Source organism: Cucurbita moschata, unplaced genomic scaffold, assembly GCF_002738365.1.
Source record: "Cucurbita moschata cultivar Rifu unplaced genomic scaffold, Cmos_1.0 Cmo_Scf00003, whole genome shotgun sequence".
NCBI lineage: Eukaryota > Viridiplantae > Streptophyta > Magnoliopsida > Cucurbitales > Cucurbitaceae > Cucurbita > Cucurbita moschata.
Window position 1 is genome coordinate 6,094,612 of NW_019268519.1, and position 12,733 is coordinate 6,107,344.

General features: G+C 34.9%; 3 protein-coding genes across 17 annotated transcripts in view; 2 read left to right on the forward strand and 1 right to left on the reverse strand.

The window, feature by feature from the left end:
• Window positions 1–753: 753 nt before the first annotated feature.
• On the reverse strand, window positions 754–4,592 carry LOC111441015 (protein BASIC PENTACYSTEINE4-like). Of its 13 annotated transcripts, none has more exons than XM_023077905.1 (6): window positions 4,439–4,592; window positions 4,162–4,231; window positions 3,792–3,838; window positions 3,560–3,665; window positions 2,486–2,690; window positions 1,154–2,376 (listed from the first exon to the last, which is right to left on the reverse strand). In XM_023077905.1, the coding sequence occupies exons 5-6, from the start codon at window positions 2,552–2,554 to the stop codon at window positions 1,504–1,506; spliced, it is 942 nt and encodes a 313-aa protein (XP_022933673.1). In that variant the 5' UTR covers window positions 2,555–2,690; window positions 3,560–3,665; window positions 3,792–3,838; window positions 4,162–4,231; window positions 4,439–4,592; the 3' UTR covers window positions 1,154–1,503. The 13 variants fall into 13 exon arrangements, 11 of the variants coding, with proteins under 11 accessions (XP_022933673.1, XP_022933670.1, XP_022933672.1 ...); XM_023077902.1 differs by having other exon boundaries at window positions 4,114–4,231; XR_002710066.1 differs by adding an exon at window positions 754–1,066 and having other exon boundaries at window positions 1,171–2,376; window positions 3,560–4,231.
• An 803-nt stretch (window positions 4,593–5,395) lies between these two features.
• On the forward strand, window positions 5,396–8,692 carry LOC111441221 (polyprenol reductase 2-like). Of its 2 annotated transcripts, XM_023078200.1 has the most exons (7): window positions 5,396–5,855; window positions 6,683–7,032; window positions 7,490–7,724; window positions 7,947–8,045; window positions 8,152–8,223; window positions 8,365–8,518; window positions 8,555–8,692. In XM_023078200.1, the coding sequence occupies exons 1-6, from the start codon at window positions 5,700–5,702 to the stop codon at window positions 8,467–8,469; spliced, it is 1,017 nt and encodes a 338-aa protein (XP_022933968.1). In that variant the 5' UTR covers window positions 5,396–5,699; the 3' UTR covers window positions 8,470–8,518; window positions 8,555–8,692. The 2 variants fall into 2 exon arrangements, with proteins under 2 accessions (XP_022933968.1, XP_022933967.1); XM_023078199.1 differs by having other exon boundaries at window positions 8,365–8,692.
• A 1,970-nt stretch (window positions 8,693–10,662) lies between these two features.
• LOC111441148 (ubiquitin recognition factor in ER-associated degradation protein 1-like) overlaps window positions 10,663–12,733 on the forward strand; it is a 5,867-nt gene continuing 3,796 nt past the window's right edge. Inside the window, exons 1-4 of one of the 2 annotated variants that reach the window (XM_023078093.1) lie at window positions 10,663–10,781; window positions 11,349–11,423; window positions 12,062–12,148; window positions 12,582–12,606. In XM_023078093.1, coding sequence (XP_022933861.1) covers window positions 11,421–11,423; window positions 12,062–12,148; window positions 12,582–12,606 — 115 coding nt within the window. In that variant the 5' untranslated portion in view covers window positions 10,663–10,781; window positions 11,349–11,420. The remainder of the gene's footprint in view (window positions 10,782–11,348; window positions 11,424–12,061; window positions 12,149–12,581; window positions 12,607–12,733) is intronic. The other variant, XM_023078092.1, reaches the window with a different exon arrangement.

The window sequence follows — 12,733 nt, forward strand, 5'->3', positions numbered from 1 at the left end:
TTTTTTTTTTTTTTTTTTTTTTTTGTTGAAACAGAAATATTATATATAATATAATAAATATATATAACATGTATTGAAGTAAATATAAAAACATTATATTATTTAATACAATTTCAGAGCTAAAGCAAAATTTAAATACTAGTAATAAAATTGAGGGGGAAAAAAAAAAGAAATAGAATTTTAAAAAGATTATTTCTAATAATTTCTTAAATTTGGACTCTTTTAAAATGTTTGTGAAAATTTAAAAATAAGAAGAATTTTTTTTTTTTATCAAACTTTTTAATTGCATTTTGGTATTTGATCTTTTAAATCAGATCAACTTAAAAAACCCACTTTTTACTTTTTACTCTAATATATTCAGTAAACTTCATTTCATTTTATTTATAAGTTTTCAACTGCAAGGGTATTAAATGAACACTTCGGTTTGGTTTGAAGTTTGAGCTAATCCAATCTCTAAAATAGCAATATAAATCTAACGTATTGTAAAACTAATCTAAACTATCACTTTTGAGTGAGGCCAAATTTGAGGAAAGTTCAAGACGAGCTTGGATTCTAATGTCCAAATAAAATGGCAAAAATGATGCCGAGTTCTCATGAGTCGATACAGCCTAAAAACAATTAGGCATTGACAACTTTAAAAGAGTGCTAACTCGAGCTCGACTCGGTTAATCTAAATCAGAGGTTTGAATTTTGATCTCTTGTTTAAATGGGAGCTCGAAACCAGAAATTTTGAGTAGGTGCTACCTATCGAGGTCGACAAAGAACTCGAATTCATGCATCAGAAAAAGAAGAAAAAGATGCAATTGTTTGGGAAAACTAAACCACCTGAGACTACTAATTGGTTTCAGCTATTAAGGACGCATATGGAGCAAATGGGGCAATTGGAAATAGAGTTAGAGAAGGAAAACCGAGAAAGAACGATACTAACCAGGCAAAATGAAGCTTCTCACTCCATTTTGAGTGCAAAAAGAGCTGGAGGGGAGGATATTCTCTACCAGCTAGACCAAAGTTAGCAATTAACGTAAGCACCCGACCCGATTCACCGACCGCATCGCCATTTCAGCATCTACTCATCAACCCCGAAGCCTTATACTTGAAAGTCATTTTTTGAATGCAAAGGTAATAACAGATTAGCAGGTATGAGAAATACAAATAATCAAATGAACTCACCTTCATTCTCATCATTCCAGATCCATTCTTGATTCTACATTCTCCAGTTCCATTTATCTTAAATTCTAATGGGGGAATTTGGCAATTGGAGAAAAGTGGAGGGCGGCAACCCACAACGAGCCTCCAAGGAATTTGCACAAAAAACTGCCGCATTCTTATGGCCATACTCTACAAACATCCCCAATCTACTCTGGTCCATACAGGTTCAGTCTAATCACAATGCGCTACCTCGTTGTAAAATCACTTCAGTCGAGTCATGTTACCGATTGAAATATTCGACAGACCCCGTGGACCTCTGCAAAATGTTCTACTCCTCTTGAAGTTACTTCCTAGCTACCTGATTGTTATGTAGCGATTTGTACCATGCCTCGCCCAGTGGTCCTTAAGATCCACTGGTACTGACAGATCATGTCCTGCTGCTGCTAGCCGACTAAGCAATTTTGTAAAAACGCTTCCACTCATTTTGCGCCCACCCATGCGGGCATGGCGTTTATTAGGCATATGTGGAAGTGGATACATGGACATATGGGTGGTGCAACACGATGATTGCCAACCCCCATTCCCCCATTTGTAGCACTGCCTTGCAAGTCCAGTGCAGGAGCAAATTGGTGCTGGCATAGAAGAGTCATCAAAACTAACAAGATTCAAACCCACATCCTGACCATCCCAGTCAGTTCTGTATTTTGTGCCATCGGTCGCCGCCTGTCTATTCAAATCTTCACCGACTTTCTTCCTGGGCAGCTTTGAAGCCTTTGATGAAACTGTCTTGTTGTCCTTTGTTTGCTTTCCCTGTTGAGACTTAACAGCTTCAGATGCTATAACTGTAATTGGAAAGGCATCAGTTATTTGCACATCTTTTGTACCATAGGGAGTTTCAGTCATGTTTGGCATATGATTAGATAAATAGTGTGATCGCTTTGCTTTCCGTTGGATCCCACTGCTGAGAGGAAAGTTAGAAGAATTATCACGAATTTGAAGGGCTGCAAGAGCATTGTCTCTTTCCATTAATGCAGTATCACGCTGTGCAAATGCCTCGTCACGCTGCCGTAGAGCCTCATTCCGTGCAGCCAATGCATCATTCTTCTCAGATAGTGCTAAATTTCGCTCCCGAATAGCAGCATCTCTCTCAGCTATAATGGACATGATCTTCTTATTCATGACCAAGGCATTTGGTTCCTTTACATGATGCGGGGGCATCATATTCCACTGCATACATCATTTCCAAATCATTTAATTTAATTAAAGAGGGCATTCTTAATTGGATGCACTAAAAGTAAACATTAAAAAAGACAAAACAAAAGAATAGGAAACTTACAGGCGAGGGGCTCCCTCTGAAATAATCTAGCTTGTGCCTCCCATTTTCATGTTGCCGGCCATCATCCATACTCCAGGAAAATAACGAGCAAGGCAAATGGATTCAAAACACGGGTTGGGGTTCAGTTTGAAATACTTCCACCATCAACTAATGCAGATTTAGGCGACTCATAATCAACTAATCTTGCAGCTCATAATCAACTACTCTGTTGTAACATAAAATATAAGACATCAGCTAGATTTAGGCAATGGGATACATTAACAAGGCTTATCGGCAAAGATATAAACTACGTGAAATAAAACCTCAGCAACTAAGAATGAGTAGTAATACAAAGCCACAAACATATTTAAAAGAAAAGTTGAAACTATAAATTCAAACTAAAGGGAGATCATCTTTTGGTCAATATGAACATATATGATAGAACAACCGTAAAATCATAAAGAAGACTGGAATCACCCCACATCAAAATGAATTTGTCCAGCTACAACTACCAGATAATTCAAGATGATACTTTCTTTTAATTGACAAAGCTATGATCATAAGTTCCAGAGAACAGCAAGAAAGTACAGCATGGCCATATCCAGCATCTCATGGGCACCAAATTCCAACATAAATCATATAAGCACATTCATTCCAGTGCAATATTTTTTGAGCTACTCAACGCAATGTACTTTCAAATACATAATTATTTATTATATTCTTTATTTGATTTTCATGAATTTCTAGGCCAGCTTATGCATATCTCAACTAATCTCATGAGACAACCCCTTACACTACTACATTCTGTCTAAGAAACTTATGCATTCAGTATAACTTGAACTCATTCCCTCTAAGTTATTTATTATTTATATTGAACCTTAAGGATCATCAAGACAACCCACGATGGTTATCAATTACATATATATTCAAAATCTAGAAGTCATATAAATGCATGGTTCTTGTTGCATTGCCCTTACAAAAATAAAATTAAGAAACCAAAAACCTAACCTGGAAATTTGATTCTTTTTACACTATCAAAAGAATTAACAAAATTCTCAATTAAATTATATAGAAGCTGATTAAATTGGTCATTACCATCCGCAGAAGCAATTTTGAGGTCCTATTCCAAAGCAGCATTTTACTTTTAGCATCAAAAGATAATGACCATCGCTCATTCAAGTCTGTAGCAAGTTCTTCAGAGCTTTGAACAGGAGAAAAAAACAAGAAATGGTCAAACAAGAAACAGTGGTAACTATTATTTGCTCATCTTTACCTTAAAAATTAATATAAAACGAGCTCTTATAACATACAAAGTAACAAAACTCACAAATAAATGTCCAACACTATCAAGTCCATAACAATTTCATCAGAGCTCTGAACAAACGACAAAAAACACAAGCTCAGCTGATAACAGTGTCAGACATTATTCACTCAGCTTCATCTTAAAAATCCATAACAATTTTCTAGCATATAGAGCACTGGCATTAACACTTCTCACAGAAATGCACCTGCCACATCCAATTCTAATTCAAAGTAAAAACACACGCATCAGCATTTCCTTCGCATTAAACTCACAAAGGCAGTAAAATTTCCAACAAAAAATTCATAAAAATCGTAACGAGTAACGACAAGTCCTTAAACAACAGTACCAATGTTGAAAACGGCAGTTCGTTCAAAAGAAAATAGAGAAACCGTACCGCAATGAAACAGAAGATGAACCAGCTCAATCTCCTCCAAATTAACAGAACGAACAAAAGGACCTAACAGCTGGAAAAAAAAAAAAAAAACAACAACAACAACGAAGTAAACGCCTGAACCGAAGAAGAACAAACACAGAATCCAGAAAATCGGATATGCATGCACTAGGAGTGACAGAAGGCTAGGGTTTTGGAGGATAACAATTTGAAACCGGAGAACCAAAAAATTGAGCATGAGAGGAAAGAGGAAGTGGAAATGGAAGAAACAAAAACTTACAGATGCAATGGCGAGTGGATATGGAAGGCGAATCTTGATCTGACTGCGATGGCAGAAGAAGAAAAGAAGAAAAGAAGAAAAGAAAAAACTTTGTTTGTCGTGATTGATTAAACACAGTCGGAGAAGAGAGAACAGAAGACGGAAGTGGCGCACAAATGCTGGTAGCTTCATTTGATTCAGCTTCGCCAATGGGCCTAAAGCCCAAATCCGGAAGCCCAACACTGGATCCATCTTCGTCAATGGGCCTAAAGCCCAAATCCGGACGCCCAACACTGGATCCAACTTCGTCAATGGGCCTAAAGCCCAAACCCGGAAGCCCAACACTGTATCCAAATTCGGCGGTTCAGTCCGGTCTGTTTATTCATTGAATATCGTACCCTATATTATTCGGGTTGGGTTGTTTAGTTGTTCAAATAATATTTTGAAGAAAAACGAAAGAGCGAAAGTGAGTAACGAAGAATTGAGCTTCTTCATGTCAGTCTCGGTGAGGTGAGCCGTAAATCATAAGGTGAATAACTGTTGAAAAACGAAGAGAAGCAATTTGACGGACGACGAAGCTGCTAGACGATTAGAAGACGAACGAGGAAGAACTTAGAATGAGTTGGACGACCAAAAGGCGAACGAAGAAGGATGAACGATGAAGAGGAACAAAGAAGTAAATGAAGAATGATGATTCTTTTATGATCGAGATGGGTCGGGTTGACCCGATCCTTTATCCACTGAACTAGTACCTAACTCGAATTGGATCAGGTTCTAAAAAAACCGAACCCAACCCTTATAATTTGGGTTTGATTGGGTCGGATTCTCGTATTGAATGTATCCTTTATCGAGTATTTTTGTTTTAAGGTTTTGGACAGCGTCATATAATACTCGCCAGAGGACAACAAAATTAATATATATAAATAAATAATATATATATATATATATAGATATGTATATATAACCCTAATCTGAAAGGTGTATTCGGAGCTTTCCCTACAAAATTCCCCACCATGACCGACAAAACTCACCGAACCGTAAATGAACAGACGGCGTTGTTAGCATCTACATTTGCATTTCCCGAAGAAATCCTCTCGATCACGTCGCGAATCATTCAAAATGACGACTCAGTCTCTTTTCTTCTGTTTAACTTTCCCTAATTCGTCTCTCCGCAGCGTCAATCTACTTCTGTTCGACGTTAGTTTCATTTCAGACATAATTCCTCGAGAATTCTGCGAAAATCAAGCATATTTGTTCTGATTCCGTCTGGATTTTCAGCGAAATGGAGATCGGAATTGTTTGGCTTATCAGAGCTGCTTGGATTGCAGGAATATTGCCTATACTTCTAGCTCTCTTACCTTTCTCCAGACTGAGTTGGTATCGTCGAACTATATTGGAGTTTGCGAAGAGAGGGAAGATCTTGCAATCTTCTTCTAAGGTAAGTGGTCGAATTGTCAATTGTCAATGTATTCGATTGTTTATGTTCCCCCAGCCTCACTGGTTAGAATGTATGTTTGGGCCTCAGCTAAATTTTACCTGGACAGTTAATACTTAATCGGGCTCCACAAAGTTTTATTTGTCATTAACGTTGGATTTTGATTCTAACAAGTTTGCTGTTAACCATCATTGGCCTAACAGTTATAAGGATTATGAGAATCATAAAAGCTTGGAGGGAATTGATTTAATCGACTTGTTTCTTAGTAACCAAATGTAGAGGGTTCAGATACTTGTATCATGAACTTGGTCAAAATGTGCACAAACTGTCTGAACACTCACAATTAAAAAAATGGGTCTGTTGTAATACTGCTATTTGAATATAGAATTTACATGTTGATTAGATTAATGAGATTCGAGCGTGGTAGTGAGTGGTACAAGGTAATTGGTCAATTAGATTAGATTAGGGAGGGCATACCAAAAATTTGATGAACTATTATTTGCCAGCGACCTGAGCATATAACTAGTTAAGGTATATATCATTGATTAAGACTTCAAAGGTTCTAACTTCACTCCCACATGTCATTGAACGTAAAAAAAAGTACTATTAATTTGCTTTAAGCAACTTCCTATATATCACCCATCGTTCTATCAGGTTAGATCATTATTTGTGAGTATTCGACATTAATATTTTAGAACTAAATTTGAAAATTCAAGACATAAGTACATAGATATTATTAACACAACCGTTTAAGCTGTGGAATTAAACCTATATTTTAATAGTTCTGAAATTTTACGCTCTTCTTATTCGCCCATATTCTTCAAATTCAGAAATTCACCGTACCTCAGAAATTCTTCTGCCACTTCTATGTGTGGGCTGTTATCTGGACAGCATTATTGCTAGGAACAACTTGGATGTATGCATATGTATCTACCCCGTTAATCTCAGAGCCATTTAACTTTCCTGCCATTACCAGCCAGTTGACTGGAGGTTCAAGTCTATTTTCATGGCAAAAATCTCATTCATCTGGGAGGGAGCACAGATTCCTGGTCTGGAAAGCTGTTTTTCTGCTTTTATTAATGGAAGTTCAAGTCTTGAGACGTCTTTATGAAACGATATACACTTTCATTTATAGTCCCTCAGCTCGGATGCATTTCTTTGGATATTTAACTGGCTTGTTGTAAGTAGCTCTCTTTATTAGGTTTTGTTGCAATACATATCCGCTGATTCTACTATGGCTAGTTTTGGTATTTTGGGCCCTGCTTTAATATGCCGTGGAATGACCGAATACTAGAAGCAAGATAGAAAATCTAGGCGTTTCATCATGAAAGTCATGTGTATTACACTTGTCCTACAAAAATTTCATTCTACATCCAAAATAGCCGGATATGAATTTGTTTTCTGTTTGCATCTTAGGATGTGAAATAGGTTTTGGATCAATTTGAATTTTTCTTTTGTTTTTGTACTTATTTGGCTTTTTATATCAATCATATGTAAGAATGTGGTAGGCTGCATTCTTTTGATGGGCTCTAAAACTTTTCATACATAAATTGCTGGATTTTCGTTGTTATTTGTTATGTTTTAATCCTTACATCTAGAGGTTTGATATGTTGATTTCTAATATTTTCTATGGTTAGTTTCTACACAGCAGCTCCTCTATCACTTTGTAGCAATTGTATTCCGGAAGTGTATCATTTTGCTACAAATGGGATAGCTCAGTTCATTGTTAAAGGCAAAGGGCAAATGCTAGATGTTGAAGTTAGTCTGTTGGATGCTGTGATTCCTCTAGCAAATTTAGGGTGGCGTCAGTGGATTGGTGCAGCTTTATTCTTTTGGGGTTGGATTCATCAGTTTCGTTGTCATCAGATTCTGGTACAGCACACCTCTTCAATACAAAATTGTTTATTCACATATCAGATTTATGATCTTGATGATTGAGTTTGAAGGTTTTAGTAACGGAACCACTTTTTCGTCGGAATCAAAAGATTTTCTTGATTGGGTATTATGTGTGAACTTTCTTTATGAATGCCACCATACATTTAACGACGCATCCTAGATTCATTTGACCGATACATATCAAGTTAATTTGTTTAGGCCTCGCTGCGAGTACCTGGAGAACAAGGTGAAGAATATAAAATTCCTCATGGTGATTGGTTCGAAATTGTATCTTCTCCACACTATCTTTCTGAGATCGTAAGTTTCTCCCTCATGAACTTAAATACAAGAACTGTGGGTTTTCTTGTCACTAAATCTTAGCTATTACTGATCGGTTTTGTCTGTCGTCCTTTCCCTTTTAAAGGTTATATATGGTGGGCTTGTGGTTGCTAGTGGGGGAGAAGACTTAACAATCTGGCTAATTTTTGGATTTGTGGTGAGATTTTTATTTTTTCTGAGAATTAAAATGCAGTTTGATCTGTTCTTCTGTTTGTTCATATTCACCAACCATAGTTCTATACTTGAAACTGAAGATGGAGAAGGTAATAATCTTCTGACTTCTGATGGGTGTTTGCAGGTGGTAAATCTGGCCTTAGCAGCAGCAGAAACTCATCGATGGTATGTTCGTAAATTTGATAATTATCCGAGAAACCGGTTTGCTATTATACCATATATATACTAAGCTATTGTGATGTTTTCAATTCTATGTCATAATGAGTTAGGTTGCTTGTTTTTAATTCCTCAAGGTAATGATAATCATGTGTATAGAATTTCTGCACTGCACTGGAGTTGTAGTCCATATATTTGGTGGCCTGATTGCTCGTTCAATGATTAATTAGGCTGATTATGGAAACAGAAAAAATTAATAAAATTGCGACCAGTTTGAAGTATAGTTCTCGAATCAATTTGGGGTTTATAGTATAGAATTGAAATGAATTGATTGGTTTGATTCTGATGGATTCGAGTTGGATAGCTGATTTGTTTCGATTCTCATGAACTAGTTTCAGTGTCAACTTGAGCGGCTGAGCATAGTTCTATTGGTTATAAACTTTCGATGAAAAGGTTAGAAGTTTGAATATTTTCATTTGTACGGTAATAGTTCTATTGAGTAGATCCATGTCCTCTTTTGCAAGCTGAAAATAAAAACACTTTGAAATTTTCTTTCGATCTCTCGGGTTTTTTTGATGTCTTCGGTATAACAACGGTGTTCCTTTGGACGCCCCACACTCTTCCTATGTTTCTTAGTGAGTCCCTATCAACCAAGAAAGAGGCTAGATAGGAATTGCGTACGAAATAGCGACGAAATAATACTCAAAATGTGTTGAAATTGATCGGCAACTGATCTTGAAGAAAGATTTTACATGAAGTGTTTTCTTCCAAACTACTTATGTTATTAGGAGTTCAATAAAAGGGCACTAAATACATCCAACTATTATATCCAACTATTATAGTTGATGCTTCTTTAAGCTACCCTTGCTGGCATAAGAACAGGCCCATGTGGATTCTTAGGATCCGGAATTCGGATTTAGCACTTGATGATCCTGATATTCCACTACGAGAAAAATTAATAGGAATACATTCAACATGTACGCTCAACCATAAATTTTTATGATTGAGTCACCGAAAAGAAATGTGCGCATTGTTGGTACGGGTAGCGACTTTCAATCATTCTAATCCTTTTTTAGTCAACTTATCCTCTCAATTGCTCTCATTTGAATGAGATATCAGATCATTCGTATATCTCTCATTTACTCGAATGTCGGATTTTAAGATTACTTTGTGTTTATCTTTACTACAAATTTAAGTTTCTAATTTTATATTTAATAGATTTTAAAAAATTAATTGACCGATTAAAGACAAGTTAGAATTTTGTGATTATAAGTTTAAAACGTTTTATCAAACCATTTGTTATGAAAATTCTATTAAATTATTTATGAACTAGATAATTGTTCTCTTACGAACTTGTACTTTCTATTGACTCTATCATTTCACGATTTTTATCTCATATTCCTTTTATGAAGAATTAAACCTTGATCACGTTTTTCTCGTGTTCGGCTTTTCATAATCAACATGGTGTGCTAATTTTTATGAACTCTCATTTTTTTTTTATTTCTTAGAATTTTTCTTTTTACTTTTCACATTATTTTTTCTTTGATTTTCCATTTATATTTTTTTCTTTCTTATTATTTTACAATTTATTATTATTATTATCATATTATCATTTCATAAATTATTGTTGAACTCTAACATGTATAATTAATTATTCAATTTATGACCATATTCAATATTTATAATTAAATTTTTGTATACAAATATAAGGAAGTGTTTATGAGGTTTCTTGGTACATTCTTTAGGTTACTATTTTTAAAAAACTTAAATCGATCCCAAATGCAGTTCATTTTAAATTTTGTATTAATAAAAATAAAATTTTTTTGTATTAATAAAATTAAGAGGTTAGTCAGTAAAACATTTATTTATTTCAAACTTTTAATTAATATTTTCGAACTCAATTTAATAGTTAAAAGTTATAAAAAAAATAATTATAAAATTTAATAAATATACGTATATATAATTATATGGTAAGAAAAAATATATTTTTTAAAACTAACAATAATTTTAATGTGATATATTTTTAGTGGTTCATAATCTTCTTAAATCCGGTATTAAATGCAATAAATAATAATAATAATCTTTCAAATATTTTAATATTCTAAAAAAAAATTTAAAAAAATTTACTAGATTCCGGCCGATGTCCTAAGTGGGCTGCAACTAATTGGGCTTTGCAAAAGAATCGGCCCAATATAAGGCCCAGGCCCAAAAGATACATGGCGTGGCCAATACGAATTCGAGCATCTGGTTTGCTTTTAGTATCTCGGGTTTCTAAATCTGATGCTTAAACGATCAAACCGATCAAACGGTCTCCTTCTCCCTCTCTGCGCTTCCTCCAGCGACCGATCGTTCATCGGCGACTTGCTTCTCCGTTGTTCGTCTCCGGTACGGCTGAAGTACCGTCATGTCATGCATATATACGATTCGAATTCTATGATAGTTAAGATGATGTTCTGGTTGTTTGCTTGCTGAGAAAGCTGAGTGACCGAAAATTTGAATTTTCCGTCTTTGCGTTTTTTCATATGTATAAGCGCATTCGTTTTTTAGTAGGATTATTTTGTGTTTCGTTTATCGGAAAATATAAGTTGTTTGTTACCTGTGGCCGAAGAAAGATAAACATAGCAACTTAAGGTGCATTCAGTCTGATTTTTGGTTTGCTATTGATTGGTTGTTGTTGGTGTGAGTTCTGAAAATTTTTCATATTATGGTATAGTTTGCCTTGGTTTTTGTTTCTTTCTTTGTATCTGTTGTTTCATGTTTGACATTGAAGCGGAATGGAAGTGAGGATTTGCTTTCTTTCTTTGTTTTTATTTTTACTGCTGTTTTGGTGATGAATCAGTTTGATGCAAGAGATGTTCTTATAATAGCTACTAAGCGGTTTAAGTTATGCTGAGGTTTGTGATTTTGTACTTTTCAAACATCTGGTTTTCTCACATATTTTACAACATGCAGTTCTTCGTCGGTCCGTTGGGAGCCTGTAAGAGGTTAATTATCCGTTGTGGAACTCTATAAAAGCTCTATAAAATGGTATGCATGCCCTTTTCAGACTGTTAAAAATAGAATCTCTGACGTTATGTGAAACGGCATTGGATTCTTATATTATCTGTGTGATGAGAAAATAAAGAAAAGCTATGAAATTATCTCAATGTTTATGATGAGGATTTGAATCTCATCGACCCACAGAAGATTCTACTTTCCCTCAATTTAAGAAATCGCTGCTTTCTGCTTTTAGATAACTACATTAGTGCGTTGTGTTAATCCTAGACCTAAGACGTGTTGCTTGTTCTGGCTGTGGAACACAACTTGATTTATCCAAATGTTTGATATTTATTTCTGCTCTCTGAAACCTGCTAAGTGCTATGATTTATGGTAGATGATCATACCACTCCAGTTTTTTTTTTTTTTTTCCCTAAATTTCTTTTCAATTTATACTCTCACTTGGTAGAAGCAGTTTGTTACTTAAACAATTGACGTTTGTTGAAGTTTACACTTTACTCTAACTGTGCCTACGTTGTTACTATTTCTGCAATTCACTGGCCTTCAACTCTCCATCTTAGGAGGGTTCTTACTGTGAAGATATAATTACATTTTTCTAAAAAAAGAGATTGGTTAGCTTTTGTAGTCATATTGCAATTAATGTTCTCTCTATCTTTCTGCATGTGCAGTATTTTGATGGGTATGATGGGTATGGTTATCGTGGAGCATCATTTGAGCAAAGATATCAATGCTTCTCTGCATCATTTATTGATAAGGTTTGACTACCCTCTACATCTATTACCATTTTTAGAAATGTTCTCACTTGGCGTTTGAGGAGGTTCTTGGCTTCATTGCATTTTCACTGTTTAGTAATTATTATGCATATCAAAGGACTTCTTCATGCTAGAAATTAAATGTAGGTAGCAGTTGCAATATGCTCTTTATTTGTTTGAAGCGTGAGCATGTAATAAGCATTGCTTTTGGATTAATTTTTTTAAAAGCTTGGAATTTCACGTAATATCACACAACTGCTGCTCATGTCTCTAATTTGTAGGTCAATACAGTAGAAGGTAAATATATATTGGAATGTTGCTTTTCATCTTAAAAGGCCTTTCAAGTATCTGTTTTTGCATGCATAAAACTGAACTGTTTTCTTTCTTCCGAAATAGATAGTTTCTTCTAATTTGAGTTAATCTTTTCATCCTGCAGCCACACATTGAAACTGGAGATAGAAGTAAGATATTCTGTCTTTACCATTCTTATTGTTTAGTTTCTATGTCCTTCATACAGTATTTTTCAATTTCATCTTCTTTATTTCTCATGTTGTTTATTTCTTTTTTTTTTTTTTTTTTTTTTTTTTT

Bases quoted from the DNA above. Each gene is read 5' to 3' on its own strand.
- LOC111441015 (XM_023077907.1), bottom strand. From the start codon at position 2,554: ATGGATGATGGCCGGCAACATGAAAATGGGAGGCACAAGCTAGATTAT. The intron at 2,377-2,485 runs GTAAGTTTCCTA...TGATGTATGCAG, and splicing joins TCAGAGGGAGCCCCTCGCCT to TGGAATATGATGCCCCCGCA.
- LOC111441221 (XM_023078199.1), top strand. From the start codon at position 5,700: ATGGAGATCGGAATTGTTTGGCTTATCAGAGCTGCTTGGATTGCAGGA. The intron at 5,856-6,682 runs GTAAGTGGTCGA...CTTCAAATTCAG, and splicing joins TCTTGCAATCTTCTTCTAAG to AAATTCACCGTACCTCAGAA. The intron at 7,033-7,489 runs GTAAGTAGCTCT...TTCTATGGTTAG, and splicing joins GGATATTTAACTGGCTTGTT to TTTCTACACAGCAGCTCCTC.